We start from the raw sequence: 20,005 nt of genomic DNA, 5'->3' as shown, positions 1-20,005 counted from the left end.
CTGTAACCCCAATATCTCTAGGGATGGCTTAACTCTGATCATCAACTGTATGTTGATTTAACTGCCTGCTAAATAAGTAAGAGAATTAAGGAGTGTGTACTGATCGCACTGCATTGCTGCAACCACCACACAACAAACCACCTCAAAGATGAGAAACTAAGTGTAGCCACGCGCCAGATGATACCTCAGCACCACACTAGTTCAAAAGGAATGGAACAGTGTGAATTTTTCCCCAGTGTCTGCAGTCCCAATCCTGCCACTAACCCCCAAATTTTCCCAGTACTTTGGACTACCAGCTTGCAGCACAAAGCAAATGCAGATTAAGGGCCTTGCTCCAGGGCCCAACAGAGTAGGATCACTCCTGGCATTCAAGGGATTCAAACTAGCAACCTTCTGATTGCTGACACAGATCCCTAGCCTCAGAACCACCACTCCACAACAAGATCATCACTGGTAAATTACACACTGAAACAAAGTACTGTTTAACTTCCTCCATGGTAAAAAAAAAAAAGCATGGAATGATGTGAGAACAGACCATTTTATTTACCCACGGGTTAGATATGGGGTTACATCATGTCTGTCAAGCTGATTTATAAAAGTGAAGAAGCACTCTGACAGCTGTGTATCGATCTTCATTTATACCGAGTTTTCTTTTTGGGATAAAAAGATGGACAAAAAGTCAAAAGGTTTTAAAAAAAATAATAATTGAGCTCTCTGACCACATCACTTTAATCAAACTCAGGCATCGACACTCTATTATATATATATATATATATATATATATATATATATATATATATACATATATATATACACACACACACATACATACATACATACATACATACATACATACACATATATATATGTGAGAGGGAGAGAGAGAGACACACGCACATACACTCTACAACACCAAGCTCATATTGAGGGCAGGGTCATAAAAAAATGTAATTTGTGGGAAATGCGTGCTGGGTATCTTCTCTCCCAGCAGGCTTATGAAAGGCAGAATATAAAATCGGGGGTAACCAATTTGCTTCAGTGAACAACAGGTGAATAGCTGTCCTTAAATATAATCCTGGGCTTTCCAGTGAGGGCCATCTGAAATACCAACAATAGCCCAGCAAAGGTTAATGACTACAAAGCCCCCGGATCAGCAAACCCCTCCCCGCTGCCCAGGTCAGGACTCGACTTTGGGTTAGTCTATCTCCACCACATCATGATGTAATCCACGTCTCTTCCTCCAAGGCAAGGTCCATTTCAGGGTTAGGATGATTGGGATTTAATCCTTGTCTTATTTGGCCCCAGGAGATATTGTTCCCCAGCCATTCCTGATTCTTAGTTAGACAACTTGACAGATCAGTAGGTTTATTCATCTGGTTCATACCTGTAGAAAAACACGGGGAAAAATTACATATTGCATGTGTGTGTGGGTATATATAACATTTATACATACATACATATATACATACACACACACACATATGTGTGAGACACACAGAGCCTGCTGACTCATCCGCCAGCACTGAAGCCTGCAGCAGCTCATCACTGAGAGCTCTCAAACCCCCAATAGCCTGCGCACACTGAGCAGTCACTCGGCACACAGCTGAATCAATGCTTGGTTAGAAATGACACCAAACAGTCATCGATCCTGCATGACCACTTAGCGGGTACATGGCAGATGACAACCTGTATGGGATGCCAGGCCAAGGCAGGGACGGTACACACCAGCACATAATCACCACAACACATGTCCCAGCTACATCACAGTGCCTCTGTGCCATATATATATGGAAGCCGTTCTTGCTCACTTTTGCAGCCGCTTCCTGATCTCCTTTATCTGCTCGTTCTTCTTGCTCAGCATCTCCTTCATGTTGCGGTATGCAGCAGTCTGCTGGAATTTCTTCTCTAGCTCCTGGTGGCCAAAACACATGCCGGCAAAAGTCATGTAGTTTCCGCAAGAATTTGCTAACTGGCCAAGTACGGGGCCAGCATAGGGGCCTGCCCAGGGCCAAGCACGGGGCCAGCATAGGGGCCTGCCCAGGGCCAAGCACGGGGCCAACATAGGGGCCTGCCCAGGGCCAACATAGGGGCCTGCCCAGGGCCAAGCACGGGGCCAGCATAGGGGCCTGCCCAGGGCCAAGCACGGGGCCAACATAGGGGCCTGCCCAGGGCCAAGCACGGGGCCAGCATAGGGGCCTGCCCAGGGCCAAGCACGGGGCCAGCATAGGGGCCTGCCCAGGGCCAAGCACGGGGCTTGCTTAGGGCATGCTATGAGCCATGCACAGGGCATGTCGGACGCCAAATACAGGGCCCATCAGGGGCCACGTGCGAGGTACCTTCTCAGTAAGTGCCAGCTGCTCCTGCACCCGCAGTAGCTCATGCTTGGCCTCCACCAGGTTGTCCTGCAGGTTTTTCTGGGAGGCTGTGCTGTCGCTCAGGGATTTCTGGAAGTCTGCCTGTAGGGCTGCCACCGTGTCCTCCAGGCTGCTGATCTCCTGGGAGTGCAGGGCCCGCTGGATAGAAGGAGAAGGGAGGGGATGCTCATCAAAAGCAGCATACAGGGTCAGGGACTGGGGGGGGACAGCAGATTTAGATGCAAAATGATCTAAGATAAATAAAAGCCATGTAATACCAATAAAATCAGGTGATGTTAAACCTGAATCACTCTCCTTCTGTCACTAAGAACATTTTAACCTAAAGGGTAAAAATACAACATCCACTTAAAAATATATATTAAAAAATAATTATATTTTTGATGTCGCTACATACCAGACAGGTCCCACGGAAGCAAAATATGATAATAATAAAAAATAAGATCATATGATTCATCTCATTTTCCAGGAACATGTTATATTTTACACATTTAAAGAAAGATAACACAACATGCCGTTTTCCTCAGGTGTCATTTATAATTTTTAACCATTAATGAATAACGCTGATGCAAGCAGCATATAACAGAAATCACAGCACACAGGGACACCCAGCGGCGTTGTTTAACACCACCCACACCACACATTTCAATGGGGCCCCAAGGTTTAGGGCCCCCCTGTTGACCACAAATATTAAATATTGCATAAACACATTTTTTTAGGCTTTTCTTTTCTAGGAAATGCTAAAGCAGCACGTTCTAACCACCTGATCTTCTGACTATATTGGTAGCTGTTTTAGTTTTTGAAACATTTCTAACTTTTTGGGACCCCAGAAAGTACAAATCCACCCCTGAGGACACTCAGTATGGGATGTCAGTCTGTCACGCACAAGGATGCAGAAATTCCCAGAAAAAACCCCCATGAATAGGCAAATTTTGCACATAGCCGGGATCTGAATCAGAGCCACGACCTGGAGGCACGAGGCAACAAGGCAGCCCACCGAGGCACTCGGTCAAGCAACAAAACCCAAGAGCTCAGGTAAATTATTCTCAGTAAACACAGTAACTACACTGATACTGACATTGAGGGCTTCAAAGATGTTTGACTGTCCACCAGTATATGTAGTGGGTAGGAAAATTATGTATTTATTCAACTGAGCACAATTGCAAATATTTTGTCACAAGATAGAGCCTAAGAGACCCAATTTCAGACATAACTCAATTTTGATAAATAATGCAGTAACGGTATTTCGCCTTGTGGGGCAGTATAGTAGGCTTGGATATTGCTGTGGATGAGCAAACTCCCAAAACAGCCTAAATGCCCTAAACCAATAACAGTCTAGCACACTAGCAGCAACACAGCTGCTCTTTCACAAAGTTTCAGATTAATTTGATGCTTTCAGTAATACAGACAGAGTAGGAGGAACTAAAACCTGGTGATTTAACATGCTTTCAGTCTCAATTTCACGGTGTTAAAGGAGAGCAAAGGCAGCTACTGTAATAATACAACCATGTAAGAGTACGTAGAGATATATACAGACGTATGTGCAGACTTACATACAGCTACAATGACCAAAACAAAGGCAACACTTGTGTAAAGGGGAAACACAAAGTATATCATGAAGTATATCGTTCATTCATGAATTTCATGAATAAAAAGACTGATATATAGTTGGACAAAGTTTGGCAGGTGCATTAGGGATAAGGACCACTCAGCTTGCAGGTTTATCACGAGAAATCGGACCTGTGGAAGTCCTCCTTATGGAGGGGCACCTGGGCAAATGCTGCACTTCATCACATGGCCGACTAGCCACCTGATCCCAGCTCAACACCTATGAGAGACTCAGGACTGACTTCCACCTTTAACAAGACACTAGGTAATGGAATTTCCTGGGCAGGAATGCTGCTGTCTCCCTCTGGTCTGTGATGCTGACTCCTGGTGACCTAACCAGACTGTACATTGGTGCTTCAACTGTGGAAAAATCTGCAGCGGTAGTTACCTGTATACGTACATGTACACATAGTGATGTAGAATCGTAACACCCCTACTATGTCTTCCCAGAAGCCCCCTTGTCTCAGCCATACCTGTTGCTCACCCTGAATCTTCTGCAGCTCTTTTAAAGTCTTCTCCACCTTGGACTTCTCTTCTAAGGCACTCATAGCCTGGAAAATATACCAACCCATTAGTCTCATTACTGTTCCTACTCAGAAGACAAATAAGAAAGCTTATTATAAGCATTAATTATTCTGTAGTTAATCCATCCATTCATCCATCCATCCATAACAGCTTATGCTGCCCAGGCTGAAAACAGACCTTGGACGGCATGCCAATCAAACATTGGGCACTTATTCAAACACTACAGGCTACTGAAAGACACAGGTTATGCTAACTGCATGTCTTTGGACTGCAGAAGGACACCAGTGCAACAAAGGAAGAACATGAGATTCAAACCCTAAAGGGGCTTTGACATGATGGCCAAGTGGCAAGTCGTCTGTCACGTAAACAGAAGACCATGGATTCTCATCCCATTGATGCCGTTGATGCACATCTCTAAGTGTGTGGAGTTTAAGTCAAGGGAGGTGATGCTACAATTATACAATTCCTTGGTAAGACCCCACCTAGAATATTGTGTGCAGGTTTGGTCATCATACCTTAAGAAGGACATTGCTGCCTTGAAAAGGGTGCAACATAGGGCTACAAGAATGATTCCTGGTCTTAGAGGAATGTCTTATAAGGAGAGGTTAGCTGAGTTGAATCTGTTTAACCTCAGGCAAAGGAGACTAAGGGGGACATGATCCAGGTATATAAGATTCTAACGGGTCTGGATGCTGTTCAGCCAAATGGCTACTTCAACATTAGTTTAAATACTAGAACTTGCGGAAATTAATTTGAGAAAGCACTTCTTTTCCTGTTAGTGTAGTACAAGCTAAAACCCTGGGTTCCTTTAAATCAGAGCTAAATAAGATTTTAAAAAGCTTGATGGGCCGAATGGCCTCCTTTCATTTGTAAATGTCTAATGTTCTTATTTTCAACACAGGAGGTGTAAGCACAATGAACTGATTCAGCATGCTGCTTAAATACCAAGTAACATGATAAAGTCTCAGAATTGAGTTATTCCTCACACCTGTGATTCGACTGCACGGAGTCTGCTTTTCAGTTTGTCATTCTCCTCCTGCAATCTGGAGATCTCCTGAAATGGCAGAATCAGGATCATGTTAGGACAGTAAATCATGGCGCTGACATATTTATGTTTGCGCAATCCTCGGTTCTGTGATTTCAGTGCAATTTGAGGGATTTCATTTTAGCGTTCTCGCAAGATGGAATTTATGTTTACGTGGTCACACAGCTTCGCGGTGCCGTCCCAGTGATGCTTTAACCAATCCGTGGGCACTTCTGCTTTCGCCTGCTTGGTGCCAGCCACAAAGGTGCGAGATTCTGGGCTGCCACCACCTGCAAATCACACGGGGCACACGGATGCACCGTGCTAGCACACAAACCCAGTACTGGAGACACTTATTAAAAGTGCCATGTTTGAATCCTTTTCCATAGGCTACAGTGACAAGGATTCAAATAGATTATTGAATGATTAATTATAAAGACTCACTTATTTTAGGTTTGTAGCAGCTCCAAGCAGACAAATATATCGATTCAAAATACGTATTTAATTAGAAGAGAATTGATTATTTCTAAGAAAAACTACATTCTTGATCATTTTCCATTGTGTTACAGAGTTGCCATATGGTAATGATTCCCAAGTTACCCACCCATCCATCTGTACATACATACATCATCTACCCTATTGCCCTTTTCAGAGTCAGGGGGGTCCAGAGCCTATCCTGGAAACTATAAGCACAAAGAAGGGAATAACCCAGGATGGGGTGCCAGCCCATTCCAAATTACCACCCCCAATGTGTGATTTTTAAAAAAAAAAAATTAAAAAATCTTTTTATATGTATCATTATGTTATTTAATGTAATTAAGACTAATGGGAACAAGTATTCCGTGATTAGAACAAAATGCATAACATAGAGCGTTAAGTTTACACCAGAAACAAACATATGCAGTATTTTTTTTATTTTAATGCACAAATGGTTTACACTATCTAAAATGGATAAAGTTAAATCTGAAGAACATCTAGCCGATACTGATCGAACTCACTGTATTTTACAATATAAACATCCATGTATCCATTTATCTCCCAACTACCGATTGTATTCAGTCACAGGGAGCCTGTCTCCTGCAGCACAGGCTACAAGGCACGGCTGTCCCTGGGCAATGGATGACAATGCGTATCAGTCCATAGCAGGGTTGGAGAAAGAAAGAAAGAAAAAAAAAATAAAACTTAAGACTCAAATTAAAGTTTATGCATATTTATGTTTTAATAATAAATAATAGCATTTCATTTAGCCTGCTGATGGGCGCATCGTGTGGCTTAGTGGCTTACGATGCTGCACCTGGTTTAAATCCCGGGGTCAGCAGAATAATTCCATTGTTGGGCCCCTTACTCCAAAAAAAAATGTACATCACTTTCAATAAAGGCATCTGATACATAAAAACAGTCGTCTCTTGGTATCTATGGGGGATTTGGTCCAGAAAATCCACTGATGCTCGTGTTCCTTGTATAAAATTACATACTACTTGTATATAACTTATGCACACCCTCCAAAATGCTTTAATCATCTCCAGATTACTAAATGCTATGGAATTAGTTACTATTCGGTTTTGTTGGGGGAATACTGACAAAAAAAAGTCTGTACACGTTATGTACATGTATAGACACAGACTACAGCAGGGTATGCCTTCATTCACATGGATCCAGGGCAGTGCTTGGCATGCGGAAAATTCAAGCTTTGCTTTTTGCTTTCTGTAATTTTAACATTTTTTGAATATTTTAGATCTGAGGTTGGTTGGATCCGCGGATACAGAATCTACAGATGTGGAGGGCCGACTGTAAAATGCAAAGGCTATTTTATTTTATTTTTATTTTAACAGCACTGTAAGGATTATCTCTATTACACTTATATTTGTACATAGTCACATGATAAAAGTCTTAGGAAATGTTTAAAGCTATTTATCTGGATGGTAAGTGCATATTTGCTCAGAACAAGAAAACGCTATTTAACATTCAAACAAATGCAGATTAAGAATGACACAAGTAGAAAGAATGTCTTCTGTTCTCCAAAAAAGTTACCAATATCTTGTTGGAAGGCTAGATGAACACCGCTTCAGTTAGCAGAACTCTCCTGAGAGGCACCCCAGTCATTTCATGTATATTTTCATTTCACAACCAGTACACTTTATTTATTTATTTATTAATTTAGTTAAATAAAAGCAAATGAGGTACTGATTAGCCGTACGAGGTACCAGTGGTCAGGTGAAAATGTACATAGGTACAGTGGACAGCGGTTGCAAATACTGGCGTGACTTTAACAGAGCTTCTGAAATGGCTAAGCTGACACACTTTGACAGACCTCATATAGTTTTACACCAATTTGAAAATCAGTTGAACACCATTTTCTTTGACTGCCTAAGAATTGTGCCTAAGAACATAAGGCTCTTTGTGGTTTTTGCAATTTTGCATGTTTAAAACCTATTTAAATGTTTAAAGATCAAGTCTCAAAACCTGATATCAAAAACAAGTCTCAAAACCTGATATCAAACATCTATGGACGTGAAAATGACTATTTGTAGCAGCTGCATGCCTACAATGAACAAATGAACGAATGCAGCAGTACGATCAGGTGTTTCTCGTGACCGATGGGTAGAGAAGCATGTCGGAATTTTCGAAAACTTTACAATGCGGTATACAGACAAAAACCTTCGTCTGAAAAGGGGGGGGGGTCCTCTCACCTTGTTTAGCAGCTCAGACACCCCTGCCTCATTCAGGGGGGCCAGCTTGGGTTTACTGGTCTCCTGGTTAGCCTGGTTGGGAAAGTTCAATAAAGCTTGAGGACAATAAAAAACAAAAAATAAGGCAGAGTCCTAAGCTGAAAGGAAGTCTGAACAAAGGCAGTTACACTGAAACTTACACAGAAAGCCCGTGGCTGAGGTGAAGCGCTTAACTTTTGGCACCTGCCATTGCAAGATTAAAGTGTGAAAACGTTGAAAAATAACCACCACTGTGCTTAGAAACTGCACTTTATTCACGCTCTAGGACTTTCCATGCCTGCACAGTTACGCCAGCATGTCACAGGTCGTGTTCATCCTAAAACATCCAAATTTGAACCTCAAATTTCAATGTGGTCTTAAAAGACAGGACAAATAAATTCAACTTGCCAAGGAGGGGGCAGCAAGCCATGTAGGAACGTGAGAAAAAAAAACACGTAATCTGAGAGGTTCTGGTAGGTGGTTAAAACATACAATAATAACAACAAATCAGGGGTGGTGTACGGTTTAGTGGGTTAGGCCTCGTGCCTGTGATCGTGCTTTGAATCCCATCCTCAGTAAAAAGTCACATCTGTTGGGCCCTTTAGCAAGGCCCTAAACCCCTGAGAAATACTCCAGGATTAATGTCTGACCCAGTACTCAGGCCCTAGGCTTTGGTCTCAACTATATGTATGTGTGTGTGTCTCTCTCAAAGTAGAGCATGATGGGATATGTGAAAAGAGGCACCCTGTGCGAATGGCAAATAAAGCATAATTTCTTTTACAGTTAAAAAAAAACTAAAATAACTTGGATTGAGCTTCAAATCCAAAGTGAGCAATATCTGCAATGTTCACTGAAGCATGTCATGAAAGTCGCTGGACTTGCGTCCGCTGCTCAGTCACGTAAAACTGGCACGTACTTGAAAACATTCTAAATGAACTGGGCTAATAATACGAACTACTCTGTATTGCACGCAAACATGGCGATGTGCCGGAAGACACTCCGAGTGCCACCGTACACCCCGCACAGAGGCTCCCTGTTGGTTACTTACCTTTCTGCCGCTAGACTTAAACTCCGCCTTCTCAAACTCGGCCACTTGCTCCAGCAGCTCCCTGAACAGAAAGAGTAAGAATGGAGGGAGGTCAGGATGGCATAAAGAGGGGCTCTGGGGTATATGGGATTTCTCAGGGCAAGGGTTGAGTAATATAATCCAATTAATAACTCAGATTACAATAACATCCAGCCAAAAAACTGCAGATCCTACATAATCAACAAAATAAGACCCTAACCATGATTAGATAAGAAAAGATGCATTAAAAAACTACAAGGACCACCAACACCATGAAAAGCAAGGGTATCGGGAAGCCACCAGAGAGCAGCCAGCAGCAGCAATGTCAAAAGCATCTTAAGAAGATCTGTTTTAGTAGCAATGACAAACAGCTAGATGGTTACATCCATGTGACAGGCCACATGTTGCCCATTAACTTAAAACACGGCAGCTTCAGTAACAACTTGTCGCATTTGGCTATTATCGACAAATGGACCGTATCAGCTGAATGCAAATCCTGTAAGTATCTGCAATCCACCCACTGTGGTGATCTTTCTTAATCAGTCTCTGAAGATACCACCTGCCCAGTCACTGTGGTAAGTTACTGACAGCATCAACCGATAAGCCACTAGGGTGATCTTACGAAACCACTATCCGACGGTATCTACTATCCAGGCCATTGAGATAATCTTACTAATCCCGTCTCCGACGGTGTCAAGCACCCAGCCACTGTGGTAATCTTACAAAAGCTATTTAGAATGGAGTCTGCTGTCCAGCCACTCTGGTAATCTATCTAAACCAGCCTCCGGCAGTTTCTGTCACAATCTTACTAAACCAGACTCATTCTCTTGCTGTATGACCATCATTGACACGGTGCATCTTACTGAGGTCCATGAGCCTGGCTCCGATTCACTGGATCAGATGGAGCAAAACCAAGCCACCTTTTCTGATAAGTCCAGTATTGCTTGAAGAGTAAGACAGACCAGAAAGCTTGAAGTTTACATTAAATTTATTCATTTATTTAATACTTGCAGTACAAGGAAGGGTTACAATTTGTGTGCACTCCCTGGGATTCCAACACATGACATTTGCGCTCTATGCTCTATTTGTTAAGCTAAAAGAGCTGTTTCTGCAGTATGCACAATGTTTGAATCATAACTATTAAGCAGAGTCCTTTTCCCTCTGAAAAGCCGACAGATCGACAGGGAATCTTCTTAAACTGATGGTTTTCCCCAAGTAAATCAAAGAAGATGGACAACAGTCCCTCAAAAACAACAAAAATAAGGGCTAGTCAATGCCATTCAATGACTGCTAGGGAAACTGCAGCAATGTAGTTGTGAGGCACTGACAATGTGAAAAAGCAGAGAAAACAGACACTTCCTTCCCACCTGGAGGCAGTTTAACATTCGGTGACCTTCATCCCACGTTATGCTTGCGTGTGGTTTGAGGAGGCGGCTGCACACCCAGATGCACAAACAGAAAAACACAACAGCACGCGCCAGCACACGCCCACGCCGAGACGCCCTGCTCCACGTGCCCCTTCGCCTGTCCAGGACCAAAGCCCATGCCTTCTACTTGCAAGTTTTTTGTGAAGTGCATTACCAAGAGCATGCACGTCAGAAACAAGAGCAGCTATGACAGTGAGGAGAGGGGGGACGGCCATGCAGGTGAATCGTTTCTGTTACATCGTCTTTGCTTGCCGACGTCAAGGGAATATGATACCTCTGACATAGATGGTTTTGCAAAAAACACACACGCACAGACACACACATATATAATATTCAGATACATAATTCAGAAATAAGTCTAATTACACAAAAATTTTAAAAAATTAAAATCTAGTAAAACCTAGCAAAAAGCTAGTAAAAGGCTGTTGTCTGGCTGTCTCCTGCATGATATGCTTATATGAATAAGGAGTTTGCTGACAGCAGGGTGCTCAGAATATACTGTCTGCCTGGTGTTGAGTGCATGCTACTACTGGAATTAAAACCAAATTGATAATTCAGATTACAATAAAATCCGGCCAAAAAACTGCATGTGCTGATTGAGCCTTGCACAATCAACAAAATAAAACTGACTAATTAGATCAGTAAAGCTGTGTAAAAAGTACACACCACCACTGATATTGAAGATGGAAGACATTTAAAAAGGGAACATCATTTGTTCTTCAGCATATACAGTCAGGTCCATAAATATCGACACAACTCTAATCTTTTTGGCTCTATACACCACCACAATGGATTCGAAATGAAACGAACAAGATGTGCTTTAACTGCAGACTATAGAGGCCTGGCAGAGCATCACCAGGGATGTAACCCAGCGTCTGGTGATGTTTATGCATTCCAGACTTCAGGCTGTAATTCACTGCAAAGGATTTGCAACCAAGTATTAAAAAGTGAAAGATTGATTTATGATTGTTAATTTGTCCCATTACTTTTGGTCCCTTAAAAAGTGGGAGGCTCATATACAAACTGTTGTAATTCCTACACTGTTCACCTGATTTATATGTAAATACCCTCAAAGTAAAGCTGAAATTCTGCAGTTAAAGCACATCTTGTTCATTTCATTTCATATCCATTGTGGTGGTGTACAGAGCCAAAAAGATTAGAGTAGTGTCGATGTCCCAATATTTATGGACCTGACTGTAAACAAGTTCTTGCATCCATTAATGGTCTGTAGAGTCTGTAGAGTTCATTGAACACAGAAAGCTAGAACATTCATAAAAGCCTGATTGTTCATTTCATGTGTTTATCTGGGTAAACAAGTATAATTTATTCATGAAATAATGTATTTCCAGAATTACCACAAAATACACAATTATTATCCATCCATCTTCCAAGCTGATTCTGGTCACCAGAGGCAAGGGGCTATTTCTGGATTTTTTTTGGCTTTGATTGTACTTTGAAAAAGTATAAACATGCACCATTTAAGTGGCTATTGAAAATGGATGGAAAATATCCAGAATAGGTCCCACTAATCATGCTAATAATGCTTTCAGATGTCAGGCATCATATGGGCTTATACACATATAACATTATAGACATTGCAAAATAGCCCCGTTGTGCTTCGATTACAACACTGCAGACTGTACTCCTTTCAACCAGCTTCCAGATACAGCCACCTTGAATGCTTCTCCAAGAGTCCTGAAGGAGGTTTCACAAGTTCAGCGGCCTGTACTACGAAGCGGGGTTACTGGCTTTTCGGGGTAACTTTGCAAGTAACTTGATGACGTGTGGTGTAACTTCACGATTAACCCGTACTACAAAAAGGTGGATAGGTTTTACTCAAGGCTTGCTGCCATGGCAATTTACGTCATAAACCTGCTCCGAGCAGTTTTTGTTCTTGGTTAAGTCGAGGTTTCTGCGTAAACCAGCCCTATATGAGCACCGCCCCTCCAACTACAATTTCTCCGAAGACAGTGCCGGCGTACCTGGATGATCCGTACGACATTAGCACGTGAATTGTGAGGGGTTCTCTCTGTCAATATGTATGAAATGGAGCAATGGCATATAATATGCATACAATGTATTAATTAATAACTGTTAGAAAGTTATTCTGATAACCCAAGGGGTGTGCATTGTTCCCTGTTGTCCACTGATCAAAGCACTCTCCACTAGATGTGCCTGTCTTGTCTAGTTTTTAAAGTTATTAACCCATTCATGTATTGTCCCATTGCACATTATACGGATACATTCGAACATTCAAAAATTAATTTAAATTCGTAGGTAAAGCATTCTGGGAAACAAAGGGGTGTGCAACAGTCGCCATGAGCCCAAAATGCTAAACCACCATGTCATTTCAGCTGACAGGACCTCGATTTGGCACAAATCACGAAATGGTTTGAAGCGCAAAAATAATCAGTGCATCGATGTCTGTGTACTGGACATCATAATTCTGTCATTAAAAACACACCACCTTACTTCCATTAAATGTTATTAAAGCCAGAAAACTGGATATGGAATATGAGGCTAACTTAACCGTGGTGACAGGTTCCTAGTCGTTTTCTCAGTACACATATGCTTCTGCTTTGTCCTGTTGTAAATCATTTGTTTGTTAAACAATGGCTCACCTTCTATGAAGTGTAATATGAACAGACACCTTTTTCTTATTAGCTGTAAAACATAGAAACACGCTATTAAGTGGAGGCTAGACACAACAAATCTTTCATAATGAGAAATATAAATACGTACATAGCCCTACCACTTGACATGATGTTTTTATATTTCATCATGACTTGCTGCCACGTACGCTTTCCACTACTATTGCATTTGAAATCGGATCAGTTACGTTATCGTTGACATTAGGTTTACATTATGAGTAACATTGCAGTAATGGAACTTTAGGGAGCATTACATTACTTAACAGGAAATAATAAGTGACTTCAGAATTGTGTCGCATCTGTGAGCCTCTGTATTTATTAACAGTATTTCAATTCTTTTCAGAAAAAACTTCATAGTCTAATACTCGGTCGTGAGATATTTTATACCACGTTTTATGACCATGAAAATGTACTTATGCATTTACTCGGTCGGCAATACGATGCCAACAAGCCTGCCTGCTTTTGTTGGCTGCAGTGGTATTGGACTTTCTTTACAGCGTTGATTTAAACTTCTCATAACCCTGCATAATTAGCATGCAGTCCTCCTCTGTGAAATATGGAGATCGGGCTATGAGTCAAACGGTGACTTGTGCTGCCGAACGTGCTCCATTGATGTGAATGCGCACAAACTCCAATGCAGTTAACACCGACGTAACAAATCAACTTCTTAACTGGCGTTGTAGTACTGATTAGCACCATTTGAGACAACCTGATTTTTTCAACCCTGCGTTCGCAAATTAACTCCGGGTTAAATCTGATTTGGTTAAACCCCCTTCGTAGTACAGGCCACTGGGCACAAGTTGGCTACCTTGATCCTACTCTTTCATTCAACTCATCCCAAACCAGCTCTGAAGGATTTAGCTCAGGGGACTGCGGTGGCCAAGTCATCTGTCGCAGCATTCCATCTCTTTCCTTGTTCACAAGATAATACTTACTACATGACCTCAAGGTGTACTTAGGCTCATTATCTTGTTGAAAAACAAATAATTTTCAGTAGGTGTGTACAGAATTTTGACTGGTACTATATGTTTATGTGCATGCTTGCTAAATAGATACAAGTAAAAAAGAAAAATAATAATAATTGTGTGAAAATCACAAGCAGAAATGTGTGACACGCTAAGAGTGTTACACACTAAGAGGGTGAGTGCATGAGTTCCATACGTGTGGTTCTGACATGGCACGCTAAGAGTGTTACACACTAAGAGGGTGAGTGCATGAGTTCCATACGTGTGGTTCTGACATGGCACGCTTCAAATGCATGTGTCTCCTGCAAGATTAAACTTGACTGGGCAGTGCTTCATTCTTTACCCAGATAATGACCCAAAACACACGCCACAACTGTGCAAGAACTATCGGGCAAAGAATGAAATCTATCTATTTTCCGCAAAAGTCTTATGGGAAAAATGAAATTGCATGTAGGCATTAGTCTGTGATTAGCAAGATCATCTCTGGCTGTGTTTGTGAGAGGTTTGCATATTCATGTTGACTTCCTCCAAGCATTCTGGTTTGCTCCCACAGCCTAAGAAAGATTAAGTAAACTGGTGACTGACCATAGCAAATGCATATGTATGTGTGTGTGCCCTGTTATGCACTGGCATCCTGTCCAGGGTGACCCCAGCCTCTTGCTCTGTGCATCCTAATATATGTTCCATGGAACCCTGCACTGGATAAGTGGGTACCACAGATGACTGGAGGGATTAGTATAATATTTCGCATGACCAAAGAGATCCAATCCCAAGAGTTAGACTAAGCTTCACTGGAACCAAAAATCTGGAAATGATATAAATGGGACAAATATGTTTAAAGCTGAATAAATATCACAATGAGATAATACTTTTTGATTTTAAAAGTAGCATAAAGTTTTAGTATCATCATGGTGGTGTTGGTTTCCTTTGCACTTAAAGCAAGAGATTGAAATTCGGAATGACTTTGTACTGTAATAACCATCCATCCATCACAGGAAGCCAGTCCATTGAAGGGTACAAACATAATACTCTATGAACTACTTAGAGACAGCAATTCCATGCAAAGGTCCATTTGATGTCACATCTATAACACTGATAAAATGCTACTTATTTCTAACATGTAAATTAATAGATGAATTTTCAGCATTTGTTTATATTCAAACCAAGAGTTTACATGTAAGGATATGCAAATTGACCCATTGATACTAAGTTTGTCCATGCTGAGAGTCACTTTGTTTGGCAATCTAGATGCCACATCCATAATGTTGGAATTGCTCTTATTTGCTAATTGAATGATACTTGTGTGTACCAGTAATATTCCGACCTTATTTCATCTAGATAAAAAACAATAAAACGGCTCAATTTGCCTGACATTCCCCTCGTTTCTGTCTGCGACTATAGGAACCCTGAGAAGCTGAAACATGCTCATACCGTGACCACCAACCAGAACGCAGCTGTGCGGATTCACGTCACACGAGCAGCTCTCTTCCGTTTCTGTCTGCTACTCGTGCAGAGAGGTCGCAGGCACGAAAAGGAGCGCCGAGATGAGAGAAGAAAAAAAACTCCCTCTCTCTAAAAAATGTGAATTCTGTGTTAACAGCAGGCTGTTCTCTTGAGAACGCTGTGGTCTGCCTCTCACCTGGCAGATGAACCTGCAGCCCTCAATCAACATCAGAAGAGGAAGTGGCACTCATGGGAACTGTAACGATCTGCCTGCCGAAGTGGATGGTAACGTCTGGGGCCGCCGCTAACCTGGGTATGAACTCTACAATCACGTGACCGTTCCAAACAACTTAAGGTACTGAAGTCTTTAAAGGCTAATGACATCTAATGACATCACTTACACAAAATACTTTCACTTCTCCATGATCCAAACTACAGACTCCTGCAATTTATGCTACAAAACCAGATAGTGTATCCGAAATCACATTCTTGGCTGCTATGTAGTAGATACAGCATGCGGAAAATAGTACGCGACATGAGCTGTACGTCCATATCATCAGCATAGATGAGACAGTAAGTGAGCGGTACCTGGTTGGCATACCAAACTTTGGGGAAATTACGAAGTGTGCAACCGATGGATGCTATGTTACCCCACGAAGCCATTGGAGCTGTAGCCAGAGACAAAAAAAACGCCGCAGATGTGCAGATATTTTTGTCAAGATGGAGGAGCAAGATCCATCTCTGTACAAATTTAAAGAGAAAACAAGACCCGGTAACCGAAAATACATATTCAAGTCAACTTATTTGTTGAGTGTTTTTAAGAGCTTTTAACTTTCATGGGGGTCATGCTACATTATTGCTAATCATCCAGGTCAGGTCATTTGGAAGCTGGCATCCGCAGTATGTCCAAGTGCATGCATACTGTTCTCATGGATACACACAGTACATACTACAGTAGTAGTTGAGTAGTAGGCTTCTAAATAAATTCAGTATGTACTGTTTAAGTATGAGATTTCGGACGCACCCAGAGTGTCCCTTTGAGACGGAGCTCATCCCAACAAGACAGAACAGCCTAGACAAAATGCCAGTTTATGACTGTGCACATGCTTCCAAGAGAGGCACTATGTCTCAGAAAGACAACACAATAGCTGGAGGAAAGCCCATATATGGAGTATGTTGGGAAGAAATACACATAGAACCTCAACACTAATCAAATACATGGTCAACCTGGATGGGTTGCCAGTCCACCAGATAACGGAGTGACATCAGTATAGCTAATCCAGAGGCTGGCAAACATTTTATACTGTGCACTACCTTAGAAAATAGCAGACTCTCTGCCTATTACCATTATGACCTATGTCATAAAAGGAATTACCTCTGTCTACCACTAGAGGGCGCTCATGTACCATTGTTTGAGAACCACTGACCTAACCCATGTCTTTGGATGGGAGGAAACCAAATACCTGAAGTGATCACATTACTCCAACAAGAGAGCCAGGCCAGGAGTCAACCCTGCAGCTATGGAGGTGTGAGTACTACCCACCAAGCCATCTCTGCACCCTTGCATACCTGTTCTCCAGCTCTGAGATGTCCGTCTGGAGCCTGAGGTAGAACTTCTCTGCCTGCGAGAAGAGCTGACGCAGGAGGAGCACGTTGGTGTGGGCCGTGTTGATGAGCTCCGTCTCCACCTCCCCCCGCACCACCACCCGCAGCCCCTCCAGCATTTCCGTCACCTCGTCTGCCGTGAACGTCTCCTCCACCAGCCTGTCAGGAGAAACACAGGGCAGCAGACACTCAGTGCGGACCCAGTGAGCCCAGTTCTCAAACTCTGGTCCCAATACTGATTACTGCCAATAAACATGACAAAAATAACTAACTCCAGTGCTCATCTTTACAAATGACTTTTTTGTTTTTACATATGTACTTAATGGTTTCTATGCTGTACAGCACTTCAAGGTTCAAGGTGTGCTGCTTAAAAAATGCTTTACAAATAAAATTGACTCCGACTAATTGATATTTTGGTTGTCTTATCATTATTTATATGTCCACATGTTGTTTATTTTTTGCACATTATTATTTGTACGTCTATATTCATTTTTAATCTATTTACTGTCTTTTGCATTTCTGCCATGATTGTATGTATAACTTTATAACTCATGCCACTACCTGCACCAAAAGAAATTCTAAATAAAAAATCAATATCCACCACATTCTCATCTCAGCTGACAAAGATAAAACAATTGTAATTGATTGATTATAGGTGAAGTTCAAGGGATAGTATGTAAAGATAATGGATCATATTACTTTTATGAGCCCAGATATTCTGCTCTAAAGATGCCAAGGTTAATGCAGAAATACCTGATGAACCATCAGTCTTAGGAAGGCTTTATTTAATAGTACAAAAATGCAAAGCTACTTTCAGGTACAAAAGGTGAGCTCACCTGCTCTCTTTGAGGTCCTGAAAGCAAGAGTCTATTGTCTTGAGCCTCAATGCCCTCTTAGAGCGTGCAAATCTCATGTAGTTGATGACTTCATTCTGGTGATGCTCATTAAAGCCAAACTCAGCCTGCATGGCAGAAAAAAACATTATCTGTCAACTTAATATTATTGGTTTTGAGTAGACAGACTATGTTCGTCAGTGACATGTAGCTAAATAATCAACAAAAAATGTCCCCACATTACCTCTCAAGTTAGGCTCTAGGCTACAGCGCCCTTCACTAGGTAATGCTGCAAACTACACCACACAAATTCATTTATTTACTTACCAACGTAGCAAAATACAGCAGAATTTATGTTAAACGATTATTCAAATTCATATGAAAACCATGCACATATTACATGTAATATTTGAATAACATAAACACACGTTTTCAAACTAAAGAATTTATGTGTGGATTTTCCCCGTTGACATTGTACAGCTACGAATAAAAACATAATGAATACAATGCGCTGGTGGGGAAGCCGGAAACAGCATGCAACAGATAAGTGAGAAGGCCTGGGTAGGTGTACATGCATGTCGTATAAGAGCGTTTGTTGTGCCGGCTCCAGATTGAAGGTTTATTAATGCGATTACTGAGCGCCCTCTGCTGCATATCCGTCTTTATCTGCAGCGTTTCTGTACACCACGTAACGTCTTTCGGTTTTAAATATGCATGTATTTACGTTGTGGCCTGCATGTTTGTTTAGCCCACCTCAGCCAAAGTTTTTGCCCACCACAGCTAAACTAACGGCTAAGCAATAATGCGGGCAGGCGCTCAGCTCAGGTACGGTTCCACTTTCCTAAATGGTGTCCGCCCACAATGGCGAATCGTTTCTTGCTGGATATACCTCTAATAGACAACTGGATGGGTACTTTTTGTAAGCTTCTCCCCGCCTTAATTCTCACAGCAGCTCAGAGCGATCTAACGGTGCCCAGATAGCTAGCCAGGCTAGCTACTCACCATTTCTTGATCGCTACTATATAAGATGCAGTGAAATAGATAGTTTCTTACGGCACATTAACTAACTATCGCCGTCGGAGTAGTTGGGCCGAGCCACGATTCCAGGCACAAGCAAAACACAGTTGAAACGATTCAAACAACTAGTTTAATTCCGAAGCGATAGGTGCGCTGGAGCTTGTTTTCTCGAGGTGCTTAGAGACTAAGCTACGTCGTTGCGTTGGCAACCGGCTTCCGTGCAGCTGGTACTCCTGTGTGCGTAGCGGTCTACGTACGCAAAGGCTAAAGGCATATTTAAAGGCGTACGTACCATGCATTCCAGGAAGACCGGCTGAAGGTCCAAGACTGAAGTCATTTGTCGTCATATATACGTCATGAAATTCTTAGTTTTAACTACACCAGATAAGGTAGGTAAGCATATGAATCATACATATCTACCAAAGATAAGAAATAAAAAATAAAAGTATCTAACACTGTAAACTTTACCCCTATATAGCAAAAATATATTTTAAAATATGGACATTTCAATATATTTTTGTCAAGTGTCTGCTCCAGTAAATTAAAAATATAATGCAAAACGTATTTTTAAAAATATATTGTAATATATTGAATAGTACACTATTATTGAATTCCCACTTGTATATTGTAAAATATCAATCACATATCAATATAGATAATTCACATTTATATGGGAACATGTATGCTCATTCATGCGCAATGCATGAACACAATTAAAAGGAATATATTACCATATAGCTACTATATATTACCACAGAGTA

General features: G+C 41.6%; 1 protein-coding gene across 5 annotated transcripts; it reads right to left on the bottom strand.

Moving 5' to 3' along the window:
- Nucleotides 1-876: 876 nt before the first annotated feature.
- Nucleotides 877-19,579, bottom strand: lztfl1 (leucine zipper transcription factor-like 1). Of its 5 annotated transcripts, none has more exons than XM_023800170.2 (10): nucleotides 19,537-19,579; nucleotides 18,231-18,355; nucleotides 17,359-17,553; nucleotides 9,286-9,346; nucleotides 8,220-8,291; nucleotides 5,494-5,559; nucleotides 4,454-4,531; nucleotides 2,337-2,495; nucleotides 1,809-1,912; nucleotides 877-1,384 (listed from the first exon to the last, which is right to left on the bottom strand). In XM_023800170.2, exons 1-10 carry the CDS (start codon nucleotides 19,537-19,539, stop codon nucleotides 1,366-1,368), a joined length of 882 nt encoding a protein of 293 aa, XP_023655938.1. In that variant the 5' UTR covers nucleotides 19,540-19,579; the 3' UTR covers nucleotides 877-1,365. The 5 variants fall into 5 exon arrangements, with proteins under 5 accessions (XP_023655938.1, XP_023655937.1, XP_023655940.1 ...); XM_023800169.2 differs by having other exon boundaries at nucleotides 2,337-2,513; nucleotides 19,537-19,576; XM_023800172.2 differs by lacking the exon at nucleotides 19,537-19,579 and adding an exon at nucleotides 19,117-19,488 and having other exon boundaries at nucleotides 2,337-2,513.
- Nucleotides 19,580-20,005: the final 426 nt, after the last annotated feature.

This window comes from Paramormyrops kingsleyae, chromosome 1 (genome assembly GCF_048594095.1).
Source record: "Paramormyrops kingsleyae isolate MSU_618 chromosome 1, PKINGS_0.4, whole genome shotgun sequence".
Classification (NCBI taxonomy): domain Eukaryota; kingdom Metazoa; phylum Chordata; class Actinopteri; order Osteoglossiformes; family Mormyridae; genus Paramormyrops; species Paramormyrops kingsleyae.
This window is presented reverse-complemented; position numbering and strand designations above follow the sequence as displayed.

Bases quoted from the DNA above. Each gene is read 5' to 3' on its own strand.
- lztfl1 (XM_023800169.2), bottom strand. The intron at 9,347-17,358 runs GTATGCAAGGGT...CTTTCTGTTCAG, and splicing joins ATCTCAGAGCTGGAGAACAG to GGAGCTGCTGGAGCAAGTGG. The intron at 4,532-5,493 runs GTGTGAGGAATA...TATATTTTCCAG, and splicing joins TCCGTGCAGTCGAATCACAG to GCTATGAGTGCCTTAGAAGA.